General features: G+C 43.9%; 1 protein-coding gene and 1 long non-coding RNA gene across 2 annotated transcripts in view; one reads left to right on the top strand and one right to left on the bottom strand.

Annotated features, from left to right (window-relative positions):
- NIPAL2 (NIPA like domain containing 2) overlaps positions 1-7929 on the bottom strand; it is a 73640-nt gene extending 65711 nt beyond the window's left edge. The window contains exon 1 of the mRNA XM_082722805.1: positions 7651-7929. Coding sequence (XP_082578931.1) covers positions 7651-7758 — 108 coding nt within the window. The 5' untranslated portion in view covers positions 7759-7929. The remainder of the gene's footprint in view (positions 1-7650) is intronic.
- A 4307-nt stretch (positions 7930-12236) lies between these two features.
- Positions 12237-18215, top strand: LOC309860566. Its single transcript, XR_014309451.1, has 3 exons — positions 12237-12309; positions 13876-13965; positions 18021-18215. It is a non-coding gene; the product is annotated as an uncharacterized lncRNA (long non-coding RNA).
- The last annotated feature ends 8611 nt before the right edge of the window (positions 18216-26826 follow it).

Raw genomic sequence — 26826 nt, 5'->3', positions numbered from 1 at the left:
CAGGGGACACAGTGCAGCTATGTCCCTAACATCCCTGGAACAATCAGAGATTTGCAAGCCCAGAGGCTGAAGAAGAAATAAAGACCCCCCCGCAACCCCAGAATTCACAGGATTCACCTTAAACTTGAATAAACTATTGGAAATGCTAACACGGCTTCTAGGGTCCCATATAGCATTGCACTCATACACGATACTTTTTCCATCTAAATCCACTAAACTTTTAGGAGTTTCCAAGTTACTGAAGAGGTTGATGATAAAAAAAATTTCTGAGCAAGTATAGGCAAGGTAGAGATAAAGCAAGGGATACTACCTCAGCCAGATGACTTCCTTTGACTTTTCCATCAGTAGGAAAGACAGGAACTCTTTGAAGATTGCTTGTTGGTTTTTATTTTTCAGGTTACTTATTTATTTATTTCATTTATTTATTTTGGGTGATATCTTAGGGGGTAAATCTAGAATTTAGAAATAAGTCACCACTTACTTGACATGATGCTAATAAAAATATTTCAGAAGTTGATCCCATAAGCTGAGCTTTTAAGGAGATCATCCTGTTTGGTCTCACCCACAAAGGTAGGCAGGCTAAATAGTGGGCAACTTCTCAGAGCTGCCCATGTGAGGCAGGAGACAAAAAGGGAAGGTCCTACATGAGCTGAGAAGGGTGTTAGTTTGAGAGTTGCCCAAGTCGACAATAATCCATAGGAGGACATTGTTGTTAGGGCCACACAGTATGCCCTTCTCTTAGTTACAGGACCCCTCTTTTGGCGAGCCCTTCCTAAAGGTGCCCGTGTTCTTTGGGGAGGTTAAACCCAGTAACTCTGGCCTTCGTGACTGGTATGGGAAAGGCCACGGACCTAATCTTGTCCAGTCAGGCTAACGCCCATTTCTTTTCATTGGTGGAGAAAGTCAAGCTTCCTCTCCTGGAAGTGAAAGGAAGAACGTGGGCTAGTGGGGTGAGTCTCTAAAAGTGGAAACAACAAACTCTAAGGAACAAAAGGTGAAGAGGACAGTGAGGTACTGGGCCTGCACCATGTCGTCAGAACCTCTGGGTCAGGCTTTGGTTGAACCTGGTTTTTTCCTGGATTTTCATGTTAAGCTGGTTAATTTCCTTCGTTGTGTAAGCCAGTTAGTGTCAGGTTTTCTGTGACCTGCACACTAATGCCTCTTAATTACAAAGCATTCTTGGTTAGGGAAACGAAGTTAAGCTGGAAGACAGACAGACTCCTATAGAAACTTAGTTTGGCCAGCGGTCCAAATTACTGCAAGAAGAAGCCAGTTGGAGAGGTATGAAGAAAGAGGGGTGGGGGACTTCGGAAACCAGGGCTGAGGCTGCAGGCGGGCAGACCTTGGGAGGATGTGTCAAGGCCAAGATCTCTGAAGGAGTGCGGCCAGGACAAACACAATCTTTGATGAGGTGTGGCACTCAGGACTAAGCATATGTTAGCTTGTATTTACATAAGGAGACAGTCCACACCTCTTGACAGGTGCCAAAGATGACAGGAGGCCATTGGAAGAATGACCAAGGGCAGGGCAAGTGACAAGAGAAGGCATATGTTAAGAACTGTGTGAGGGAAAGTGGAATGTTATCTGTCAGCAGCCAGGCCATCAGGGCTTTCTGGAGAACCAGGAAGGACTGGAAGATGAGCTCTGACTTTACGGAAAAATATAAGTCTATCTGGAACATAGTGGGAGATGAGTTATAAAGAGGTGTAACTGGAATAGAGTGATACTGGACCTTCAGAAAAAAAACCAAATAAACAAACAGGCAAACCCAAGCTAAAATAAAATGCCATGGAAATCTCAACATTAATAGCATCTGAGCCCTCCCAAGCTGGGAGTGCTGGTCTTGCTGGTTAAGTTACAATCAGTGTCTGTAATACGATCACACTACTGCTACCTAGGCTCTCTGTCATGGTTCCCAGTGCCACACACCCATCTCCCCAGCCCAGTAGTCTGGGAAGTGGCAGAAGACAGAGGAAGAATCCCTCCCTTAGTACTACAAAATAACCAGTGTTCCAATTAGGAAAGTACTGCAGTTAAGAAGTGCTCCGGAATGTGAATGTGTTTGCAGAGTGACGGGGAGGGAAACACCAAAGGGAGTGAGGAAGGTGCTAGATACAGAGAAATCACAGCTTTAGGTTAAAAAAAGAAAGGTTACATCAAACATCTGACTTGATTCCTCTTATTTCCATTTGCAATGAGCTAAATCCAATATTTACTAATTATCAGAAATATTATTTTATGACATTTCCTATAAACTAGGTTGACTGTAATATTACTAGTAATAATGGCTAGTATTTATTGGAGCACTTTCTTTGTGTCTGGCACTTTGCTAACTTTCAGACATATGTCACATTATTCTATTCCTACATCAACTCTGCAAGGTATGTATGTATTATTATTATTACCGTTTCAATAGAGACAGCCAAGATTTGGAGAAATTAAGAAACTTTTCAACACCTCTGGTAAAAAGGCTGAGTTTTAAAACTGCACTCTACAAAAACAGAAAGGAGGGCTTTGGGGAAACACCATCCCTTCCATGGTAAAGCTCTCAAATGCCAACTTGAACAGTCATCATCATTTTTAAAAGAAATTGTTTAAGTAATTCTCAATTGCTTGGTTAAGCAGACTTCCCACAAGGTGAATATGGTATATACCATTATCTACCTGGGTAAAACATGCAAGTTGAACAGTTATTGCAATGCTAATAATATTTATAAAATGAAAAAAATTATAGAAAATAGATATAAACAACTGCAAAGAGAATGATACAGATCAATAAATCACTAAAATGGATTATTATAAGGCAAACACCCTTATAACACCATCCAAATCAAGACACTAAAAGAAATGAAGCCCTTACCCAAAGCCCTTCCTTCACCCCATTTCATCACACCAGCTCCGTTCCCACAAGAAACTACTGGCTCAACTTTATTGCAATCATTTTCTTGCCTTCTCTTATAGTTTCATCACCCAAGTGGGCATCCTTCAACACTATAGTTAAAGGCTTTTTTTTTTTTTTTTTAATCTATAGGTTTTTTAGGTCTCTTAATTTACAACCTCTCCATTCTCTCCCTTTTCTTTCTTGTAAAAATGATTTCTAAAGAAATGGAGCCATTTCAACCTGTAAAATGGCAAAGTTTCCCATGGCTTGAATTTTGTTGATTGCATCAATACAAATATTATAACTAGTTAGTATAAATCAAGCCATAAGGAGGAGATCAGGTAGGATGAAATGCAAACATCTTGTCTGCCAAATTCACAGCAGCAGTAAGACTCTTTGCCTCTAACAAAAACTGTGGGATGATGATGATGATGATGATTTATTTTGTTTTTAGAAAAGCTTTGATATAGTTGTTTTGAGGTAATCTGTTTCTTCCTTCCTCTTGCTGCCCCATACATACATCTTGTAGAAAATCTGGTAATAGGAAAATGCCATGTTGGATATATAAGGAAGGCAAAAAAAAAAAAAAAAAAAAAAAAATCAATAAGCATAAATGAAACAAAAAAAGGATTTTTTCCTTGGAAAGGAAATGGAAAGGACCAGCAATCTCTACCCAGCACATTGGTTATCTGCAAATTTTGGCACCTTTCTTTTTTTTTTTTTTTTTAAGATTTTATTTATTTATTTGACAGACAGAGAACACAAGTAGACAGAGGCAGGCAGATAGAGAGGAAGGGAAGCAGGCCCCCTGCTGAGCAGAGAGCCCGATATGGGACTCGATCCCAGGACCCTGAGATCATGACCTGAGCCGAAGGCAGTGGCTTAACCCACTGAGCCACCCAGGCGCCCCTAGCACCTTTCTTTCTTTAAGATACAGAGATGCAGCTACCAGCAGAAAAGAAATAGATAGTAACATAGCAAAGCAAAATCAATAAAAGGGCGATATAAAACTCAGTATGATTTTCTTTAGTGCAATGAAGTAAGTTACACTCATTCCTTTCTCTCACCACCACATTCTTTCAAGCCATAGTTTCTAAGCAATGGCCTAGGAAAAGGAGAGCTGTGTAATTACTCTTACTTGTTATTTGATCTTGGGGCAAATTATTTAGGGTTTCCTTACATGAACAGTGAGGCTAATATGTACCTTACAAGAGGTGTTGTTGGGGGCTCCACTGAGATAATAGCTACAAAGTGTTACATAGTAAATGTATAACAAATGTCAGTCTCTTGACTTTGCCTCTTCCTGGCCAAGTTTGTATCAATGTTCTAAATACCTTGACTTTAAACACTCAAACCATTGAAAATCAAAAGTTCAAATAAGGGAGATAAAAAATTCCAAATTTTCATTTTACCCTATGCAGAATAAACCATTTTGACAATGTGCTTGTGAATTTAGGTACTTAGCAATATCCTTAAATTTTAAGAACCAGGGACAAAACCCCTTCTTCACAATATTTACCACGTTCATCCTATCCTGTCCGTTCTCTCCACAATCTTGGTTTGGCACTATTTAATCAAGCAGATAGCAAAAGGGAGACCCGAGATCCTTTATTCCAACCCTGTTTTCCTGCAGAGAAAACTGAAGCCCAAGCACACACTAATTCACAGCAGAGACTAGAGAACAGCTCCTAACACTGGTTGCAAATTAAGTGCCTACAGAGGCTAGTAGGTTAGAGAGGAGAGTCATGGGAGGGGTTTAGGTGGGGAGCACAGCTGTTCTAAACTGAACTTCAGCACAGTTACCACGTGGGCGAGAGAGCCAAGTGCTCCTAGAACTTTTAACATTTAAAGACATCACTGGCACTTGAAACTTTATATATGATCTACTTGCTTTTAAATGCTGGCAATGTATTACACATTTTTTTAACCCTCTCTGCAGGTCAAACAGGACACATCTGTGGGCCGGATTTAGCCAATTTGAGGCCTCTGAATCAGCTTTGCTAACCCCAAGTTAAGTTTCTTTTATTTAATTTGATTTGATTCTCACACTGCTTGCCAAAAACAACAACAACAACAAAACAAAACAAAAAACAAAAAACAAAAAGGGCTCCCTGTTGCCTACAAGATAAAAGTCCAAACTTCTTAACCAGTCCTTCAAGGCAAACCATGCATACACTTAAGACACTTAAGACAAATTATATTTCCAATTTACAGTCTCCATTCTCCACTGCAACCAGAATGGCCCAATTTCCACATCAGATACAAAAATAGTCAGAAAGTCACCTCTAGGCCACATGGGTTATCCTTAGTCTCCAGACGTTCCTCCACCTGTGCACTCCCAGAGTGAAACTCTGTCCACCTGTAAGTGCACAGCTGAAATACCACCTTTCCACAAAACATCCTTGATGGCCCCTGTGCAAAGCCACCTTGCTCCAAATTTCCACAGGACTTTATATCACTCACATGATACTTAAAACATACTGCCTTATTTTGAAGGTAGCAGCATAGCTCATTTACCCAACCATCTAATAACACTCCTGGAAAAAAGAGTGAATGTATACCCGTGTTTCATACTAGGCAGGGGACTCGACAACTATCTCAGAAATGTTACCCTTTTATACTGAAAACTTGTGGATCAAACATGAAGAAAATATGCTGGCAGAACTCCCCTGTGCCTGTGCTTCCATAGACAGACACTTGAGTAACAATAAAGGGCCAAAGACCTCACTCACTTCTCTGGCTTCCCAAAACATTTTTCCCACTTTCTATCTGCTTCAGGATTTCTTCCTATAGAAGACAATGTTGATTCGAAGAGACTACTGTTTGCCTTGGACAATGTTGGTTCGAAGAGACTACTGTTAAATATCCAGCTGTTATGTGAGAGGATTGGTCTTTCTCTAGGAGTAAGGCTAATTTATCAGTCTGATGGTTTCACGTGGAAAGATCCAGAGAGCTGGGTTCTGGGTGAATACACACTGTCATCAAGTAGTTCAGTTGTGATAAAACTGATTAAACCATGACTACCCAGCATCCCAGGCTAATTTTGAGTGTAAGAGTCCTAAGCTGATACCTCAAACTTAGTTTTTCTGGAGCTGCTCCCATTTTCAGTCATCTACATTTGGCAGGGGGAAAAAAAAAGAAACTAAATTTGCATAATAATGGGAAAAGTTGATACAACCTCATCTCAAACTAGCTGTAGTTTATATGTCGCTGAGTAATTTCAATTAGCATATTCTGGATACACCCTTTTAAACCTGTACAAATATACACTGTCAAAGGCAAGTTAGGCCTTGCAAACGTCAAATTAGGTCCCCACATTTATGTCACGTGGTAATCTGTTTTGATGTTAAGAGAGCCAAGACAATCTTGAATTCCAGGAAATAGCAAGGAAAACTGACTACAGGAGTTTCAACTATGAGAACAATGTTTTCTCCTGTTTCAGATGATGCCATTTTAAGTCACAACTACTAAGCCTCTAATTTCTTTACCAAAAGATAAAAAGTTCATTCTTAAACCTTTCCTGGGAGTGCTTCTAGCATGAGCACATTAGAGCATGCTTATAATATATACTAGCATAAACATAATTTAACAGATAGACAAAGAGCTTTCCATAAGAAGCAATTCTTTTCTTCATAAATCCTGTCAAGAAAGAGGTGGACTAGATTACGCACAGCCACCAAGAGGCTCTGAGTCCCCTCATTTTTCCTATGTTAGTGCGTTTTGTGGCAAAACAGACTTAAAGCAATACCATCTCCTTTGCTGAAAACGCATAAGGTGGACACATGCTTATTTTGTCTTTATATAAATAATTTTGTGTTAAATTTCTGAAAACAAAATTTTAATGTTTTAGAAATTAGCATTCAAAACACTTTTCAAGTGTTCTTAGAGGAATTCTAGACCTTTGATTATTGGTTAAAGACGACTTAGCTCAACAGTAACAAATATTTTATTAGTTTGTTGTGAACCAAAAAGGCCCACGGATTTATTAAAGAGCAAGAAAAAAGTAACACACTTATGCACCCAGGAGGAGGCTCGGGGTCCACTCCATGCAGATCGCTAGCTCCCACTTAAAAGAATATACAGGCGGCTAGAGGAAGGGCTGGCCAGGGCCGTTTTTCTGATCTTAAACCAAGACAAAAATAAATGGGCAGCTCCGCTCCCCTTTGATCTCCCCTTCGGTGTATCTTTCCAGCATAAACTGGCAATGTTTAGGCTGACGATCCGTGAAACAGAAGGAGAGAGTCATGCAGTTGCAGCCCCAAGAATATGGGTGTTCTTTGCACGGAAATGGAAGCGCCCTGCTGAGCCAGCGGGGACACACGCGCGCGCAGAGCATCTGCGGAGCGCGGAGGTGACATCTGCGAGCCCTTAACAAGTTCCCTGCTTCCGAGAACGGGGTGTCACGTATTTGCACTGTAAAACGATCGGGATGGAGGGGGATTGAATACGGGTGGAGGGGAGTCACCCCACACTCCGAGAATCCTTCGGGGGAGAAGGCGGGTTCAGGCCGGAGAGGCGGGATCGTGCGGGTCCCAGAGGCCCAGGAATGACCCCGCAGAGGTCGGAGGCGCCCCACTCCCAGGGGCGGATGCCGGGGAGAGTTAGGCCGGCGGAGGGGGCCCCGCGCTCTCGCACATGAGGGGCGGTTCAGTGAACGTGTGGAAACGTCACGTCAGCTCTGAGAGCCGGCCGGCGGGCGGCCGAGGAGCAGGAGGCGCCGCGGCCTCGCCCGTGTCCCCAGCGGGCGACGGGGGCGGCCGGCCCCTTACCTGGTTCCTGCGGTACCACGCGCCCGACAGGGAGCCGTTGGCGGCGCCCAGCGCCCAGTACGTGAAGTTCCGGGACAGCTCGTCCACCGCAGGCGAGGCGGCGGCCATTGGGGCTCGCTCCCGGCGCGCGGGCTCAGGCTCCGGCTGCCTCCCGGCCCCTCCGCTCCGCCCGGCGCCGCGGAGGAGGCGCGCCCTGCCGAGGCCACTTCCTGCTCCGCGCCCGGGCCGGCGGGATCGCCGCGGGCACCTGGCTCCCGCCCCCGCGCGGCCGCAGGTGCGGCTCCCGCCTGCCCGCACGCCCCGCCCACCCCGGCCTCGCCGGCCACCCCGGCCTTCCCGGCGCGACCCCGCTCCTCCCGCGCCAGCGACCCGCGGGGACCCCCGCCGTCTGCGGCCTCCCGGGGCGGCCCGGTTTGCGGCGCATCCTCGGGGCCGCGGGGCCTGGGCGCTCGGCGTCCTCGCCGGCCAGACCGGATTCCCGTGCGCGCGGGTGGCCGCACCTGCTGGGGCGAGGGGGCGGGGCCTCCAAAGGCGCTTGCAGCCCCCCCACCCCACCCCGAGCGCTCGGTCGGTATGCACTGAAGGGAATGGAAGAGAACCCCCTCTGTCTAGCCCAGAGCTGCCCCCTTCACCCCGTCTGGATCTGGCAGTTCCAGCTCACGATCACTTGAATTTGCGAAGTTGTTTGCATGTTCCCGAAAATAACATAAGCAACTCCAGAACAAAGGTGGATCCACTAAATCTCAGTGTCAAGGACTGATAGGTCCTTAGTAAATCATTCCCGCAAGGAAGGAAGGAATCTCCTGGTGGTAGCTGGAGGACCCCAACGTCTCCTTCAGAAACGGGGTTTCCTTCAGGTGGAACCAGAAGGAATTGCTGAAACGTTGCCAGCTGCTGGATATCAGATTTTGGAACGGGAGATCATTGTTAATGGCCTCAGAGAACTCTAGATGTTTTGTTTTTGTCTATATTCAAATTCTACTGTTACTACACAAATGGCTTGTAAGGTATCACCGACCTTGAGAATCCTGTGATTCTATATTGTTGTCTGAAGCCCCGGAACTTGCAGTTCTTTTGTTTACACAATGCCGAGATTCTCCTTACATAATGTACTTTGACCGTCAGGACTTTATTACAGAGAGACCTTCACCAAAAGAGAATTGCCGCCTAGTGAAAAACTGGGAGAAAGTTTTCAGTGTTTACTAGGGGAAGCGTGCGAATGCGAGAAGACAATGAGAAAAATATCATTTTAAGTAGAGAATAAGACATGCTATCTGGGAAGCTGTGTAGTTTCTTGCTTGAGCATCCAAAATGCATAATGAACAGCTAATATGGTAGCTAATTATTTGTAATTTTAAGAGGCTCATTTATTTCAAATAAATACCTGAAGGAAAAGTGCCTTTTAAAATATCTTCTAATAATATCACATTAACTTGTGTTGGTGACTTTATTAATGCTTCCTTCAGCTGAGCGGCTTTAGGGTACCAGTAACAGAATATCCTAGTAAAAGTGGCGTAGAAAACAAGCATCTATTATCCCCGGAGGGAATTTTGTTCTGTGTGGCTCAATGATGTCATTACTTCCATCTTTCTGCTCTACCATCAGGCTTTTACCTTTTCGTGGTGCCAGCTCCAGGCATTACATGTAAACATCTGGGGGCGGGGGGGCGGGGGGGAATGAGGCATTTCTTTTTCTTCTTTTTAAAAATATGTTATTTATTTATTTACAGAGAGAGAGAGAGCACGCGCACAAGCAGGGGAAGAACCAGAGGGAGAGGGAGAAGTGGGCTCCCTACTCAGCGGGAGGGACCCTGGGATCATGACCCGAGTCCAAAGGCAGATGCTTAACAGACTGAGCCACCCCGGTGCCCAAGCGGGATTTCTTCTTATGCATCTTTTGATTGGAGGAAAACCTTTTGCAGAATCCCCCAGCAGACTCCCCTTCAGGTCCCACTAGCCAGGACTGGGTCACAGGCTCATCCATGCTCTACATGTGAGGGAAGCAGGGAAAGTGACTCTCAGGCATCTCCAGCCTTCAGAGTGGGAGGAGAGTTCTACCAGCAAAGAAGAAACCAGGATGGGGTGGGAGGGTACTATCAGCAGAGCCTGGCACCGCCACTCCTCAGTCTATTCTATCAGCCAGATTGTAACTAGTCACATGGTCTCTAACAAGCAAGATAATAAGTGGATCATGTCACCTTCCTGTTTCAAACACTACCAAACCTCCCCACAGACACAATAAAGTTCACAACTTTTTAAGCTTGGCATATGAGATATTTTATGATCTGGCCCCCATACTCTGCTAAGCTCAAATCACTCTCATTTTATCTCTTAATTAAAAAGACCATTTTCTGTTTCTTTGCATTTGTTTAAAACCCTCTAATTTTGGAGGAAGACAACACTTGGTACAGAAGAAGTATGATGTGTAGCCTGTGACATGCTGTTCTCCAGATTCCAAGATGCCACCGCAGTCCCTGTGGCTGTCCTCGTGCGTGGGGGTGGCTGGAACAAAGAATTCGTGACCAGTGTTCCTTTCCACACAGTTCACAAGGAGGCGGCAGGAATGCTGCGTGAGCTATTTTGGTCCCAGCAGCGTAGGAGTTGCTGGAGGCTGTTCAGGGCTTTATGACGGCCTCTGCCTCTTGTGGGGTTTCTTCAGGGGATATCCTGTTCACTTTACAGGATGCCAAAAGCCTTTGATCAACTGCCTGTTTTGAGCGCTGAAATGGTGGAGGTCTGTTCCACAGTTAATTCAAGGAATCCCATTTTGGTGCCACATCACTTGAAGCTAAATCCTGACTCCATTGCAGATTGGCTGCGTGATTTTGATCAAGGTGCATAACTTCTCTGTGCTTTGCATTCATCCTCTGTGAAAGGGAGCTAATGAGTACTGAAACATAGAAAGTACTCAGTCAGTGCTGTCTTTCACTATTGATGACCATGGGGAGGGCAGAATTCTTTAAACAAACAAATACACACTAAAGTACAAAGCACAGAGGATAAGATTAATACACACAACTGCAATAAAATTAAGAGTTTTCGCATATCAGTCAACCATAAAGTATAAAAAGATAAGTCACAAAGTGGGAACATGATTTGTCACGACATGTAACTGACAAAGGTTCACATCCAAAATATGTAAATAACTCCCATAGGTCAATAAGAAAATGCCAGATAGCCCAGCAGAAAAATGGGCAAAAACATAAATAAACATATTCCATTAAATAAAGTATAAATGGCTGATAAACATATAAAATGTCTCCATCTCACCAATAATCAGAAAGAGGCAAATTAAAAAGCCCAATGAGAATCAATGTATACCCACCTAGTTAGCAAAAAAAAAAAAAATTTTTTTTTTTAATTTATATATCGTTTCAGTTCATTTGGGCTGCTCTCCCCAAATACTACCGGCTGGGTAGCTTATACACAATAGAAATTCATGGCTCACAGTTCTGAGGCTGGGAGGTCCAAGATCAAGGCACCAGCGTGGCCACATTCAAGGAAGGCCCTCTTCCTCATTCACAGCCAGCACCTTCCTGCAATGTTCTCATGTGGTAAAAGAGGCTAGAGATCTCTCTGGAGGCTCTTTTATAAGTTACCAATCCTATTAATGAGGGCTCCAATTCCCAAGGCCTCACCTACTAATATCATCAGCCTTTGGGGAGATTTGGATTTTAACACATGAATTTTGGGGTGACACAAACATTCAGATCACAGCACATACAAATTTTGGTAAGGATGTGGAGTAACGAATTTCTTTTCACTGTTGATGCTATTGATATTGGAAACAGTTTGACATGATTTGGTAAAGCTAAAAGTGCTTCTCTGAACTTCACTCTTAGGTATATGCCCCAGAGAAACATGGATAGCAGGAGAGACGTTCAAGGATAACTGCTCTTTGTGAAAGCAAAACAACAACAAAAAAAAACTGAAAATACCTCAAGTGTCCATCCACAGAAACAGTGGGCAAGTGAACTTTGATACTCTTGTACAATAAACTACTAAACAACAATGAAATTGCCACACTAGGCATAGTATTGAGTTAAAAAAGCAAGTCCACAGATTATATACAGTGTGATTCAAAAGCATGCACAATCAGACAATACACTGTACATCCATATGTAGGAAAATCTAAAGAAAAGCAAGGGGATGATAGACACAAAATTTGGATAGCGGTTCAAAGGTATTGGCAATATTCTACTTCCTAAACTGAGTCATGGACTACGTGGGCATTTATTTTATTATTATTATTATGAAAGATATGCATTTATGTCTCACATGACATAATTTTTATAAGTGTAGTGTATTTTATAACTAATACAAAAGATTAATGAAGAATAAAATGCAAGGTTTTGTGGTCAAAGTTTCTGAAATTTCAAGGTTGGTAGAACCCAGATTTAAGTTTGGTCTTCTGCTCCTTATCAGCTGCGTGGCTTTAGACAAACTCTCTGAGATTTTGTTTCCTAATTCATAAAGCTGGGAATAGTAATTTTGTTTCAAAAACTGTTGTAAACATTCACTACAGGGTAATGTGAGTGAAAAACACTTTATCGTTCAGCTCCGTTCCCCAAGCACTTGGTGCCAGGAGCCGAAGGCACCAGAACGAATGAAGCCCAGGCTCTGAGCCCAGCGGCTCACACCGACTTGAGCAGACAGGCAGGTAAACGGGTAGACTCCAACTGACTTTAGCGTGAGAGTGGGGAGACAACAAGCTAGTTGTTTTCAGCTCAGTTTGCAAAGGCCAATGCAGCCTGTGAAGGCCACCTAGAAATGGGTGCTGAGTGTACCGAATCCCAAAGGATGAGTTAGGCACGGCAGAAGGGAGGTGGGAGTGAGTAGGGCTGACTGAAGGAAGAGCAGAAACCAAGGCCAGAGGCCAGAAACAGTGCAGTGTGCGTGTTTCTATGTTAGTCATGGCTGGGATGAGATCTACCAGAGAATAAGGACAGAAGGGCAAGTAGGGCCAGGGAAAAGAAAATTTGTGTGCTGGGTTATCAAGGTCAGACTTGACTCTTAATGGGAGCCATTGAACAAGTTTACATAAGGAAACAGGAGGACAGGGTTGATGTGTTATTATTTATTTATTATGGTCAATTAGCCAATATACAGGATAGGTGCTTTATTTATTTATTTATTTTAATATTTTATTTATTTGAGAGAGAGACAGTGAGAGAGAACATGAGAGGCAAGAAGGTCAGAGTGAGAAGCAGACTTCCCATGGAGCTAGGCGACCGATGCGGGACTCGATCTTGTGACTCCGGGACCGTGACCTGAGCTCAAGACAGTTGCTCAACCAACTGAGCCACCCAGGTGCCCAGGACAGATGCTTTAAAAGATTCCTGTTCGAAGAGCAGTGATGGTTTAGGTGGGAACCATACCAGAGAGGGAGAGCCAAGCCAAGAGCCAACAATGGCTCAAGTGAGGACACGTGACAAAGGCTAGAGAGTGCAGAGATTTCAGAAATGTTTCCAGGTGAAGCCAGCACAACCCATGGATGGGGCAGGGAAGGGAGAGGAAAGGAGGGGGAGGAGGTGTGATGCAGGGGAGACAGAGAGAAGAGAGGGTCTAAGCTGTGTTTCAGTTTGGACTAATGTGTGCTAAGGCAGCACCACTTACCAACACGGGGACTAGGAAAGAGGATTGCATTTAGGGGAAGAGGGTGAGTTCAGTTGAGTTGAGGACTCATTGAATTTGAGCAACTGGTGAGGCATCTGAGCAGAAAGCATGTGCTGGATTATCTTAAGATGCAGGGGTGACGTCCCGGGCCAGGGAGATTTGGGAGCCACCAGCATGCAGGTGGATGAGACAGACCAGGGAGAGCAGACAGCCCCTGTCTTTTGGAGTAGGACTAGGCAAACTTTTTCTATACAGGACCAGAGAGTAAATATTTCAGACTTTGGGGGCGCCTGGGTGGCTCAGTGGGTTAAAGCCTCTGCCTTCAGCTCGGTTTATGATCCTAGGATCTTGGGATCGAGTCCCGCGTGGGGCTCTCTGCTCAGGAGGGAGTCTGCTTCCTCCTCTCTCTCTGCCTGCCTCTCTGCCTACTTGTGATCGCCGTCTGTCAAAAAAATAAATAAAATCTTAAAAAAAAAATTTCAGGCTTTGTGGACCATACGGTCTCCTACCATAACGATTCAGCTCTGCTGTTGTAATGCAGAAGCAACAGCAGACCACATGTGAATTAGTGCGTGGCTGCGTCCCAATAAAGCTTTATTTACAAAAACAGGTGGCTGGCACGGACCATAGTTTGCTGACCCCTTTTCTAGAGAGAGAAGAGCTGATGCAGAACCCAAGGCCAACAAGGACCACTTGAGAGGTAAGAGAGTATGTTTGCTAGGCCTCTTGGCACATGAACGACAGGTCCCAAACCAGAAGAAAGTTCAGTAACTCGTAACTAAAACCTGGGACGGCCGGGATGGAGCCAGACCACTAGATCCAGGAACCTGATTTCTGGGTTTGGGCTTCATCCTCAGGGCAGCTTCACCTGGTGGGGATATGGCCACAGCAACTCCTGGTGTCTGTCCTTGGAGCCTGGGTTCAGAAAGGTAAAGAGAGTGTGACAGGTGGGTTATTGTTCCCAGGTCTTCATGCCCCCCCACCCCCAATGCAGGAATATATGTATTATTCACCCCAACTCCTCCCCGCTACCCTCCTACCCCCTACCAGCCAGTTGCCAAATGACTACAGTTCCTCCCACCAGAGACAGCCTCTCAGTGATGCTGGGTTTGGTCACATGACTTGCTTTGGAAATGTGATAGTTCTGGGCCGAGACCTCAAGAGGTATCCCATGTTTCTGCTTGCTCTGTATACTTGGGCTCTATCCTGAGAAGAGGGGCCTTAGGTAGCCACTGGTCCAGAGAGAATGAAGACACCTGCAGAGCCCACCTAAAGCCAACCCTTGCCACCTCTGGCCCGAGGACTCATGGATGAGAAAATATGTATTGGTTGTTATAAGCCACTGAGATCTTGAGAGTATCTGTTACAGAGCAACACCAGTTGATTAAGGGTGTGCTCAGCCAGCTGCATTTAGAAAGTCCTGGTGGAAAACTAGCCTGATCTGGGGACGTGTAACCCATCTCGGGACCAGTTACCAAGGGCAGAGGGATTTGGATCCTGTGCTCATTCGTTGAAGGAGGTGGGAGCAGTTACCAAGGCGAGGAGAGGCGGGCCGAGCAGACCAAAGCAGTAGTCATCGCTGTGGGGAGTCGTGCCAGGGACACAGGCAAGAGCAAGGGCCACAGATGGCCAAGAGGACACCGTGACAATAAATGAAAGGTGTTCATGCGTGCTTTGGCAATAATGACAATAAAAGTCTTTAGTGATCTTTGCCTGAGCAGTTCCAGCTGAGTATTGGGGGCGCCCGCCAAATGATGGTTGAAGATTATATTTCAATAAACTCCAATTCACTATGGGAGCATTAGCTAGTCCTAAGAAGGACCCTAGATTAGGAGCAGGTTAGAGGTCTGCAAGCTGGGGGTCAGGAGTTTCATTAATTAGCGAAGCACTGTGAAGCCATGGGAGGCTTCCTGGGAAAGGGGGTGCTGGGGTCATCTACACTAGAGGGAGAAGATTCTTGAAGGGGGAGATGCAGCCCTTAAGCGGGGGAACCAGGGTGAAAGGTGGAGCACAGTCCTGGAGTGACCCTCAGGGCCTGCAGCCGCAGAATTGTATCTTTGGGAACCAGATGTGAAGGCAGGATCCAAGCAACGCGGAAATTAAAATAGCAGGGTTTAGTGAGAGGTCACGAGGGAGGTGGGAGAGGCCAAGGGAGGAGAGAGCTGATAAGAAGATCTGGTCTCAGGCCTAGAGAAACAGTATCTGAGCCAGCCATCGCACAAGTATCCAATTGGCAAAAGGTTAATCTAGTGCCCACCCCTTTTTGGGACTCTGACCTTGTCTTGACTTCTTTCAGGCCCCTTTCCTTAGCCCCTGTCCTCTTTCCTGACCTCCCTAATGAGGACATGTCCCACCCCATCCCGCCTGCCTTTACTGACGTCTGACAATGTATGACTTCCCAAGGCTGTGTCCCGCCCAGGCTGGTCCTCCCCAGACGGTACCCCCAACATCATTCCCTCTGCCTCCTCTTAAACTGTATTGTCTCATGTCTCATTCCTTTGCTCCCCACTCTCAAGGAGGCATCTGGGAATGGATCCATGCCAAGATATTAACTTCTTCCGTGATTATTTGCTTTCCAAATGGACTCTCCTGTACCCTGACGTCTTAACCCAAAGGAGTATTTCTGTCAAAGGAGTAAGAATTGGACAGATGGAAACGGGGCGTGTAAAATTGCCTCTTAAATCTTACCTCATAATACGTTTGTCATTGATGAGGCTTGTCCCAAACTGGAGAAGGCATTGAGGGAAGTTAAATAAGAGGTCGGGGTACCAGGTGGTGGGTATTATAGAGGGCACGGATTGCATGGAGCACTGGGGGTGGTGAAAAAATAATGAATACTGTTATGCTGAAAATAAATAAATTTAATTAAAAAAAAGAACCCTAATTTTAGAAATAAAATATTTAATTTTAGGCCCCAACATGACAGATTTTAGATGTAATTGCTAAATGAAAATGCCCTGATGTGAGAATTACAGGGTTAGCTGAATGGCCACCAAGGTCAAGGTACAGTTACCCATATCCTAGCATTAACCTTTTTCTTCCAGTTCATATCTCCCCCAGGCTTACATCTGTTCTTTCACTTGTTCCTCACAAAAGCTCTGTGAATTAGGTGAGGCATTTGTGTTTCTTAAAAGCATTTAAAAAATTAGTCATTTTAAAAAACAAAACCGGGGCACCTGGGTGGCTCAGTGGGTTAAGCCTCTGCCTTTGGCTCAGGTCATGATCTCAGGGTCCTAGGATTGAGCCCCACATCAGGCTCTCTGCTCAGCAGGGAGTCTGCTTCCCCCCACCCCCCGCCGCCTGCCTCTCTGCCTATTTGTGACGTCAAATAAATAAATAAAATCTTTAAAAAAATAAAATAAAACAAAAAACAAAACCAAAAGATTTCAGCTTAGGGAAGCTAAAGTGCTCATCTAATGTTCACTCTGGCCTGAGGTGGCATTGGGACTTCTGCTGCTCTGTTAAGAAGTCTTGCTACATGGGAGAATGAATCCAGGTTCTCCAGAGAGAGAGAGAATCAACAGGAGATGTAGATGTAGGTATGAACACAGATCTCATGAAATGATGGAGACTAAGAAGTCCCAAGATCTGTAGCCAGCAAGTTACAGATGCAGGACAGCTGATGGAAGTTCTAGTCTCAACGTCAGAAGGCTTGAGACCCAAGAAGGGTCAGCTTTTCAGTTCATGGCTGAAGGAAGCAAAAGACTGGTGTTCCGGCTCATTGGTCAGGCGATGAGGAGTTCCTTCTTACTCAATCTTTTATTTTATTCAGGTCTTCAACTGATTGGAGGAGGCCTCCCCAAATTAGGAAGGGCAGTCTGCATTACTGGGTCTACCGATGCAAGCACTAGGTAGACTCTGGATTCGGGATGAGTCCAGAAACCCCCTGGCAGAAACACCCAGAATAGTGTCTGAGTGCCCTGAATGTCTGTGTGCCCTGTGGCCCACTCAGGCTGATATACAGAATGAACCATCACAGTGAGTGCCTCAAAGAGGGAAATACAAAGTCCCGTATTGCATTGAATACCAATGAAATGGCCTATGGAACCAGGTGTGACAAATGTGACTGGCAGAAGTTTCACGGACATGAATTTCATTATTTGTACCATTTTTCTTTAGCTTGGAGTTTAGTTTCTGTTCTAATCCAATTTGTGCTGTAGGTTTTCTATGACCGCTTTACTTGAATAGGATTTACTTTCTCTCTCTCTCTCTCTCCGCCGTCATTACCACCATGCCGTCATCGACAGCATCCGAGGTTTACCGGGTGCCTTCTGCTCTCATGGCTCTGTACCAGGAAGGAATTCAGAACTCACATGGGAAACTAGATCTGTCCCTTGCTTTGAGTGGCTTAATTATAGTTTAGGAGACAGAACAGACACATAAAGAGATAAATAAATGCAAACCGACTGTAAACGAGTTAACTAGGGGTAAGTGCAGGAGGACGTTCATCTTCAGATGTCACAAAAAGGGAGTGATTAGTAGGCTCAGAGTGGTCTGGAAAAGCTTCAAGGCATCTGTGACCATTGGGCAGGGCCTGAGGGAAGGGTGTATCCAAAATGAGAGAGACTGTCAGGAACGATGGAGAGCCCCCGGGATGACCGTGGAAAGTGTGACTGTGCAGAGACAGCGGGGCGAGGCTGGGTGGGCTCCTTCCTGAGCCACCGAACAGCTTGATACTTGGAGAGTAGCATCCAGGAACAGCTTTAGGGCCAGGTTGCAAATTAAAACTTTTTCACTGTGCGTTTAATTTTCCAGGATCAGCAGGGAGAGTCATCTGCATCTCCGAGAGGCATCTCCACCACCCTCTCCCTGCCCCCCTCCTACCCACACCCCCAAAGCACAACTTTGTAAACCTGTCTAGCCGGTCAGATATCCCTGACTCTCCCAGTTTTATTTATTCCCTTGGCAAAGGCTGGATTTGCATATGATTAAATAAAAAAAAAGAAAAAAGCAACGATAGAAAAAGCCTCTACCTGTTTTCACGTGCAGTGAATGCTATTTTTATATGGTTTGTCTTGTTCATCTGGGTCCATAGCCCCTGCTCAGTGTTGGGCTTGGTTTGCTTTAGGGACAACAGGGAAACCCTGTGTGTGTGAGGAGACAGTGTAAGCTTCACCCCCATCAGCAAGTAGGGCAGCTCACCTTCCTCCCCGCAGTTGTTCCAGACCCTCCTTGGTCCTCAGGAGGTTGTGTAGGTCACTGAGAGTGAAACACTGTAAGAAACCCATGTGCTCCAGTCCTGCTCTGCCATGACCCAGCTGATGGCTGTAGGCAAGTCCCTCCACAACCCACCCCCCTGGGGCTCATTTTCTCATTCGTAAAATGAGAGGTTTGGAGTAGATGACCTTCTGGCATGTTTCAACTCTGAAGCCTGAGTCTAGGAGGAATTGTATTTTCCTCGAATTATATCAGACAGTGTTTTTCTCCCCTGGCTACGTAGGGGAGGAGAGGGCAACTCTGGAAGGTACTAGTTCCTCTCCCTAAAATGTCTTGAGATATTGGTGTCTAATCAAAGAGCGTTGGCCTTTACCTACCAGATGCATCTTTTAAAAAGATGTATTTATGTATTTGAGAGAGAGAAAGAGAGCCAGAGAGAGAGAGAGAGAGAGAGAGAGAGAGAGAAAGCACAAGCAGGGGGAGGGTGGAGGGATGCAGGGAGAAGGAGAGAGAGAGAATCTCCAGCAGACTTCCCACTGAGCATGGAGCCCCATGCAGGGCTCCATCGCAGAACCCTGACTGAGATCACAACCTGTGACTAAATCACAAGTTAGAGGCTCAACCAACTGAGCCACCCTAAGACACATGTTAAAAAAATATCCCACTCTGAGACACATTAAAAAAAAAAAAAAAAGTATCTTACGGGCATTTTAGAGAGATGGAACCCATAGAGAACTTTCTATGTAGGAGAACTAAGATTCAAATAATGCCACAGTTTAGTAGCTGTACGATCTTGAAGCAGATGCTTCACTTTCCTGGGACTCAGTTTCTTCATCTGTAGAATGAGAATAATAATAATAATAATAATAACAACAACAACAACAACAACAACCATAGTCCTTAGGGTAACTATGAAGATTAAATCTGTTAAGTATCAAATCCTCAGGACAGTGCCTACCCATAGTAAATATCCACAAGCTGGAGACACAGTGTGGCTGTCATCTGTGTAGCCGAGAGGAGGTGAAGTGTGGTGTTATGGTGGTTAGCGGGGGGTGTGAGAGGGCTGGGGGGGTTGGGGGGGCGGTGGTGAGGTGCACGCACCAAATCAAGGCAGATCTGAATTTCAGTCTGGGCTCTGTCTCTAACCAGCCGTGTACCTTGGGTGAGCGATTCTACTTCCTCAAGCCTCAGTTTCTTCCTCTTTACAGGGAATCCTAATGGTTCCTGCTTTGTAGAATTCTGAAGGAAGATTCAGCAAGACAAGGCATTCATTTAGCCTGCACAAGAGAGAGTAAACATTCAACAAATTTAATCACAACCACAAATAAACAAAAGTAATAATAACTGCTGTGCTTTCATCCCTCCCCCCCACGCACACTGCCCCCCCCCCCGACTTTCCTCTGAGGTCGAGGTCGGCAGTAGTGGAAGGAAATCTCCAGACTGAGGAGATGGAATGAATCGTGTAGCTGGACAGCACGCTTCGTGAGAGCAGGACCCTCTCCACCTGGTTTATCCTCCAGCGTGGTGTCCAGCACATTCAGGCACCAGAAAAAAAGCCTTTACTGAGAGTGGAAACAAGAGAGAGAGATGCTTGTAAATCGTTCTGCTTTTACAAGACCTGGCTTAGTTTTCAGGCCTTCAGACCTATTCCATCTGCTGCCTTCACAACACCACCCAGGAGGACATTTGGAGATGTTGAGACCTCCTCTTCACTCTAGACCAGCGCTGTCCAAAAGAAATATAATGTAAACTGCATACAGAATTTTAAAAGTCTTAGTAGCCTTGTTAAAAAAAAAAAAAGTAAAAAAAAAAAGTGAAATTAATTTTAGTAATGTACTTTATTTAACCCACTCCATCCAAAATAAGATCATTTCAACACGCAATCAAAATCAAAATCAAAATTATTCAATATTTTTGGTACTAAGTGTGACACCGAGTGTGTTTTTTATACTTGCTGCATATCTCAATTCAGATAGCATATTTCAAGTGCTCAGCAGCCTCAAGGAATCCAGTTCCAGTAGAGGGGCCCCTATATTGGAAGGTATGGCTCCAGACCAAGAAAGCATGATCAAGTCTCTCCTTCCGCCCACCCTCAAGCCCACCCCTCAGTTCCACTTCCTGTCTGAGGACCCTCTGATTTTCCAGGTGTGTACTCTAGGGAAAGTGTTCGGGCTTCTTGGAAGATACACCCATTCCTGACACGGGTGCCCTGTCTCACTAGAAAGACCACATCAGAATACAACACCATAACCTCAACACCCATTCCACGAGATGCACACATACAAGAGGGAGTTGATTGTTCAAAGCACTTCCAAGCTTGTATTGAAATATCAACTATCACCGACCATCCACGATCATCCTCTTTTTTCAGTCATGCGTTTGGAGGGCTTTGTCCACTGCAATCTGCCCTATGCTTAACCCTCTCCGGTAATTCATTTGTTCATTCAATTTAGCGAGGGCCTACAACATGTAATGGAGTTAGGAATGCTATAAGGGGCAGGACAAATGCAGTGCCTGCCCTTGGGAACGTTAAACTTGAGTGGGATGGGAGGGCGAATAAGCAGGATCCTACCTGGTGTAATGGGGAAAATAAATACTAAGTACGCTCGAAGCTCATAGGAGGGCAAACAACCTAACACAGTAGTGTGTGTGTGTGTGTGTGTGTGCGTGTGTGTGTGTGTGTGTAAGGGGGCAATTAGGAAAGCAACATCTAAAATAAAATCTGAAGTTTGAGATAAAATTGGAGTAGGGGGTTGTGGGAGTGGAGCTGGAGAAAGAAAGAGAACATTCCGGGTAAGGAGAGAACCATCCCATGTCCCAGAAGGTTCAAAGTAGGGGGCCTGCAAATCACCCCATCTAGCTGGATGGAAGGGTACATTTGTGACTTGGGTAGATGTCGAGGAGGCAAGGGATTAACCATGGTTAATAGTGAGGGCTTTATTTAAATTCTATTGTAAAGATCCTGGGAACTCAGCTCTGGTTCTGATTTCTTGCTTGCTTTACGGGGTATCTCCATGTTCCCCTTAAATTCAGCATGCTCCAAATCACTCATCACCTTCACTCCTCTGCTAAATATTCCAAGCCGGTTCTCTCCCTTAATTTCTCTGTCTCTCATAATGAGATCAGCATAGTTCCAGTCTCCCACCACAGCTGAGACATCTCTCATTTCCTTCCATATCTTCACCCCTGTACCCAAACCATTACTAAAACTCACTAATTTTTTGACTGCATATCTGAAGGCTTTTGGTTCAAGCACTTTCTGGCTTCCTTGAAGATCATTCATCACTCATTTTTCTATAATAGCTTTAAATTTTCACCAGAGCTATCCAAACTCCAAGTGGTATAACTTGTACTCCTTTGAGATATCATTTTGGAACAAACCAGCAGTTTTTAAAATCACATCAGATTATAAAGTAGGAAAATAATTCCTGCAGTCCAGAAATGCCCCAAGCAACTTTTATTGGAAAAAATGTTTTATTTATTTTTTGATTCTAATGTCTCCGTATATCTTAAAAAAAAATCATCAACCTTCCTTCTGAAGTTGTAAAGTTGTATTACCCGCACAGAGAATCCATAAAGAGGGGTTTTTTATTTGTCTAATTGTGTCCCTCCCTTTCCACACAAGCCCTTTCCTGGATACATTACCTGCATGTTCACTCACCCTAGAAAAATGTTTAATACTGTTTAAACTTGCCCTTGATTACCAAACATCTTTCTTCATATTGGCTCGGCAATTCATTATAACCACACCCTGTACTGGACATGGAAAATTTAAAACACAAGAACCAGACTGCACTTTGTGTCTTATGAATAAATGAGAAGAGAAATAATAATTTCCCTCAGTTGTATTTTGTCATATTTTAAGCAAAATGTCCACTGACTCGAATTTGCATTTTAATCAGTCAGTATTTAGTTAGATTTAAGGACCGTGCTCTGCATGAAACTACTTGTTCGAGGGATGTTAACCATGTTTTCCATAATTAAAAATGAGGACACTGGTGTGACAATGGGGACAGAGATTTGAAATCACTACTACCCTGGAAAATTTGGGTCAAATGATTTCCATAGCTATACGAAATGTAAGATAAGTATCATCCCTCAAGTTTATAATTTTATTGGAAACACAAACCCAACACACACTTATTTACTTGGCTACTGAATAGTGAACCCCTCGTATAGGGGGTACTTTGGTAGCTGGTAAAGTCAAGGAGATGAAAAATATAGACAGTTGCCTAAAATGCTTCCTGAAACATTTGTGAGGCTAATTTTATGTGTCAACTCAGCTAAGCTATGATGCCCAGCTGTCTGGTCAAAGACTAGTCTAGATGTGGCTGAGAAGGTATTTTTTTAGATGCAATTAACATTGACATCAGTAGACGTCGTGTAGAAGTGTCCTCCATAATGCGGATGAGCCTCATCCAAATGGTTGAAGGCCTTGAGAGCAAAGATTGGAAATCCCCCCAAGAAAGGAAAAGTCTGCTTCCAGACTCAAGACTGCAATACCAGCTCTTGCTAGAATCTTCAGCCTGCCCGCCTACCCTGCAGATTTTGGATTTACTGCTTTCCACGATCGTGTGAGCCAGCTCCTTAAATAAGTCTCTCTTCTCTCTGTACACACACACACACACACACACACACACACACACACATCCTGTTGGTTCTGTTTCTCTGGAGAACCCCAATACAGCTCTCATAAGAATTGTTATTTATTTCCCACTCCTGAGATAATCTATGCATGTTCAGAATTGTATAATACCTCCCCCCCCACACACACACACATCGTAACAACCCACTTCACAAATATGTCTTCTAGCAATGTTTTTAAACATATGGCATTGACTTTCAAGACCCAACTTGCTGTTAAAGAGAAAATTTAGAAGCCGAAGTAGAATTATCAGCTAGAACAAAGTTGCCTAATTTCAAGTGGGATGAGAAAGGGGGGGAATGCAGAGAGCTTGAGGAAACCCCAAGTGTTCGAGTCAAGCAGGTGACAGAAATGATAGAGAAGTCCGCATTGGCTTTCTGTTGACGAAATCTGGAGGAAATAAATTTGGAGGAAATTTGCATGGATGATTGGTCTCGCGTCTCCGAGTACCTTCAAGGTGGAAAAAGATGCCGTGAGAAGAAAGGACAGTAAAGCAAAACTAGTCAGAGCAATTGGGATAATGACCAAAATTGCCTGGGGGAAAGACTGGAGCAAAGATTGCCATGTACAACCTAGAACTGTGAGTTCAGCCCTAGATTAATGTTTGGGGGCTCTGGGGTTTCTACGAACTGTTCCAGTGGAAAATGGTGCAGGATGATCTGTTCTAAAAGGAAATGGGCACTCTGTAGCAAGAGTATTCTGGATGGAATAAGTGATAGCTGATTTCCACAACTGATTTAAGCACGTAGCAGGCCTGCTTCTCTGAACTGGCAATAGAAAACACTTGGAAGGGAGAAAATCTTATGAATAATTAGACATAATTAGGTTGTCAGCTCATATATCATTATGCCTTGCTTCTCAGGGATGTTTTGCAGATTAATTAGTTAATGTTTGTAAAATAAGCTCCAAGTGCCATGTATCATTGGCATAGAATTTGATTTTCAGTATGATGAGTGTAATTAAGTCATGTTGATTTCATACAAACCTTCATTGCAGGGTAACGTCTGTTCTGGAGTGCTCTGGAGACGTTTGGGGGAATGGGTTCTCGAGCATGGTGTCTGGAGCCTGGTGACAGGCATTTGGCATTGTGTTTTGCACACGGCTCAGGTAAGATGAGGAATTTAAAGTGCCAGATTAGAATTGTGGCTTCTACTAATGCATAAAGGTTATGTTTTTATATGATACCCAGCTTGATAATGCAGTAATTAAAAGCAAACATTTTAAAATCAAGATCAGCAGGAGAGAGAACATTAAGGGTTTTTTTTGGAAGTCCTATGTGAAACTTACCTACTATTTGACATGTACATTAAACACTCTTCCATTAGGAAATTCATTTTTTAAATCTGGCAGTGGCTTTCAATACCCCCAGTCCCTACCTATTAGCAAGCTGGTCTTGAGCAGTATAATTGATTATTATTTTTTTCAGCATAATTGATTATTTTTCAAAACAATTTATTTATTTATTTGACAGAGAGAGATCACAAGTAGGCAGAGAGGCAGGCAGAGAGAGAGAGAGAGAGAGGAGGAGGAGGAAGCAGGCTCCCCACTGAGCAGAGAGCCTGATGTGGGACTCAATCCCAGGACCCTGAGATCATGACCTGCGCCAAAGGCAGAGGCTTAACCCACTGAGCCACCCAGGTGCCCAGTATAATTGATTATTGACTCAGAAGCTCAAATATACATTCATTTGTTGGGATTTGCTGGTTTTTGAAAGAGGAATCAAATAAGGTCCAGGATAGTGATTTTCAAACATTTTGGTCTCAGGGTCCTTTCTCCTCTTAAAAATCACTAAGGACCCCAGAGAACTTTGTTTATGTGTGTTATATTTACCAGTGTTTATTGTATTTAAAAATGGAAGCCAGGAAAAAAAGTTAAATTTATTTTATTCACTGAAACGGAGAAGTTCATTGCAGAGTAACATAGATAAGAGACGTTTAATGAGAAGAGGTGAGAAGAGTGGCATTGTTTTGCATTCTTAAAAACCTCTTTAATGTCTAGCTAAACGGAAAACAGTTGTAGCTCTGTATCTGCTTCTGTGTCCAATCTGATGTGATACATCGTTTTTGGTTGAAGGAGGTGAAGAAAATTTGGCCTCACACAACTATGTAGCTGGAAGAGGGAGAAATATGTTAAGAACCCTTTTAGATAATTGGATTTTCCCTTTTGATTTGACACCAGAACTCAGCAAGTGATAGTTCTTAAAGCTTAGTTTCTTCAACATTGGTGCATTCTAAAACCATATCGGTGACTTTTTGCATCCCATCACTTTAAAATCCAAGGGTCTATCTCCTACTTGAATCCACGCATTGGTCCTTTGGAAAGTATTGGTTCACTGAGTTATGCAGATCTTCCGAATGTTCCAAATATTTCCTGATACAGTATCACTCACTCACTTTTATCAATATCACCACTGACTTCATCCTAAAATTGTTTAAATATTGGTATACTGTCAAGCTTTCTAAAATTTTCATTTTTGCTCTAAAGCTGGAATTTTATTATTGGCAATAAATACTTTGAGTTGTTTTCTTTGAAGTGATAGTCTCACTTTGTTCATTTTAGAGACATTGTCTGCCAAATACCGACATCTGAATAAGCATAGCTTTTTCAAGTAAAAATGCCATTCCACCGACAAACAGCTCGTTCAGCTCACCGCACAAATGATTGTCCTTGACACAACCGTCATAATCGGTCTGTGTTCGGGTCTTTGTGACCACCTCCCACTTCCTCACACAGAAGATTAAAATGGTATGCGCTCAAGGGTAAACATTTAATAAAGTGAATGCTTTTTACTGCTTCATCAAGGTCACTGTTAAGTGAAATTGGCATTTTAAGACAAATCTGCAAGTGCACGGCAGTGCCATATACACAGGTTGCCACGATTTGGGGCCGCTGCGGTGGCTGGTGCTAGCGCTCCAAGAAGCGTCAGCCGTCCTGCCTTTGCTCCACCATTGCAGGTGTCCACACACTGAAAATGCAAACCACGTTCAGGGCGCCTGTGTGGCTCAGTCAGTTAAGCTTTGTCCTTTGGCTCAGGTCCTGAGCCCAGGGCCCTGGGTTTGAGTCCTACGTCAGGGTCCCTGCTCTGTGCTTCTCTCTGTGTCTCTCGTGAACAAATAAATAAAATATCTTTAAAAGTTGCAGATAATGTCCGAAGCTTATAATGAAATAGTTTTGAACTTGTAGACTCTCTGAAAGGATCTCAGGGACCACCAGGCACTCATGGACAGCACTTTGAGAATCACATGTGTAAGAATGCACTGAAGGTGTTGCTGAGGAGTCAGAGGAATTTTTTTTTTTTTTTAAGATTTATTTTATTATTTGTTTGACCCAGAGAGAGAGAGAGAGACCCAGAAAGGGTGGGGGAGCGGCAGGCAGAGGGCAGGGGTTTTAAAACAGCGTCTTTGGGACTAGCTAGGATAATGGAAGGCAGTATAAGCTGATGGAATTGTCTGCTATTGATTTTAGGCAGCAGGAAGCATATTTTACTGCCCTAAATTTTTCAAGCCTTTTCGACTGTAACACACAAGAAGATGTTTACATTGTAACCTAGTGCATACATGTATGCAAATATACCCACTGAAACGAAAGTTTCATGAAACAACATCCTTGTAATTTGTGATGCATTCTAACATTTTTATTTTGTTGTGTTTCATATTTTAAAAAAAGTGTTGATCTGATTTAACTCATATGTGGAATTTAAGAAACAAAACAGATGAATATGTGGGAAGGGGAAAAAAGAGGGAAAATAAACTATAGGAA

This window comes from Mustela nivalis, assembly GCF_964662115.1.
Source record: "Mustela nivalis genome assembly, chromosome: 2".
Classification (NCBI taxonomy): Eukaryota; Metazoa; Chordata; class Mammalia; order Carnivora; family Mustelidae; genus Mustela; species Mustela nivalis.
The sequence above is the reverse complement of the archived record's forward strand: the minus strand, read 5'-3'. Positions and strand labels throughout refer to the sequence as shown.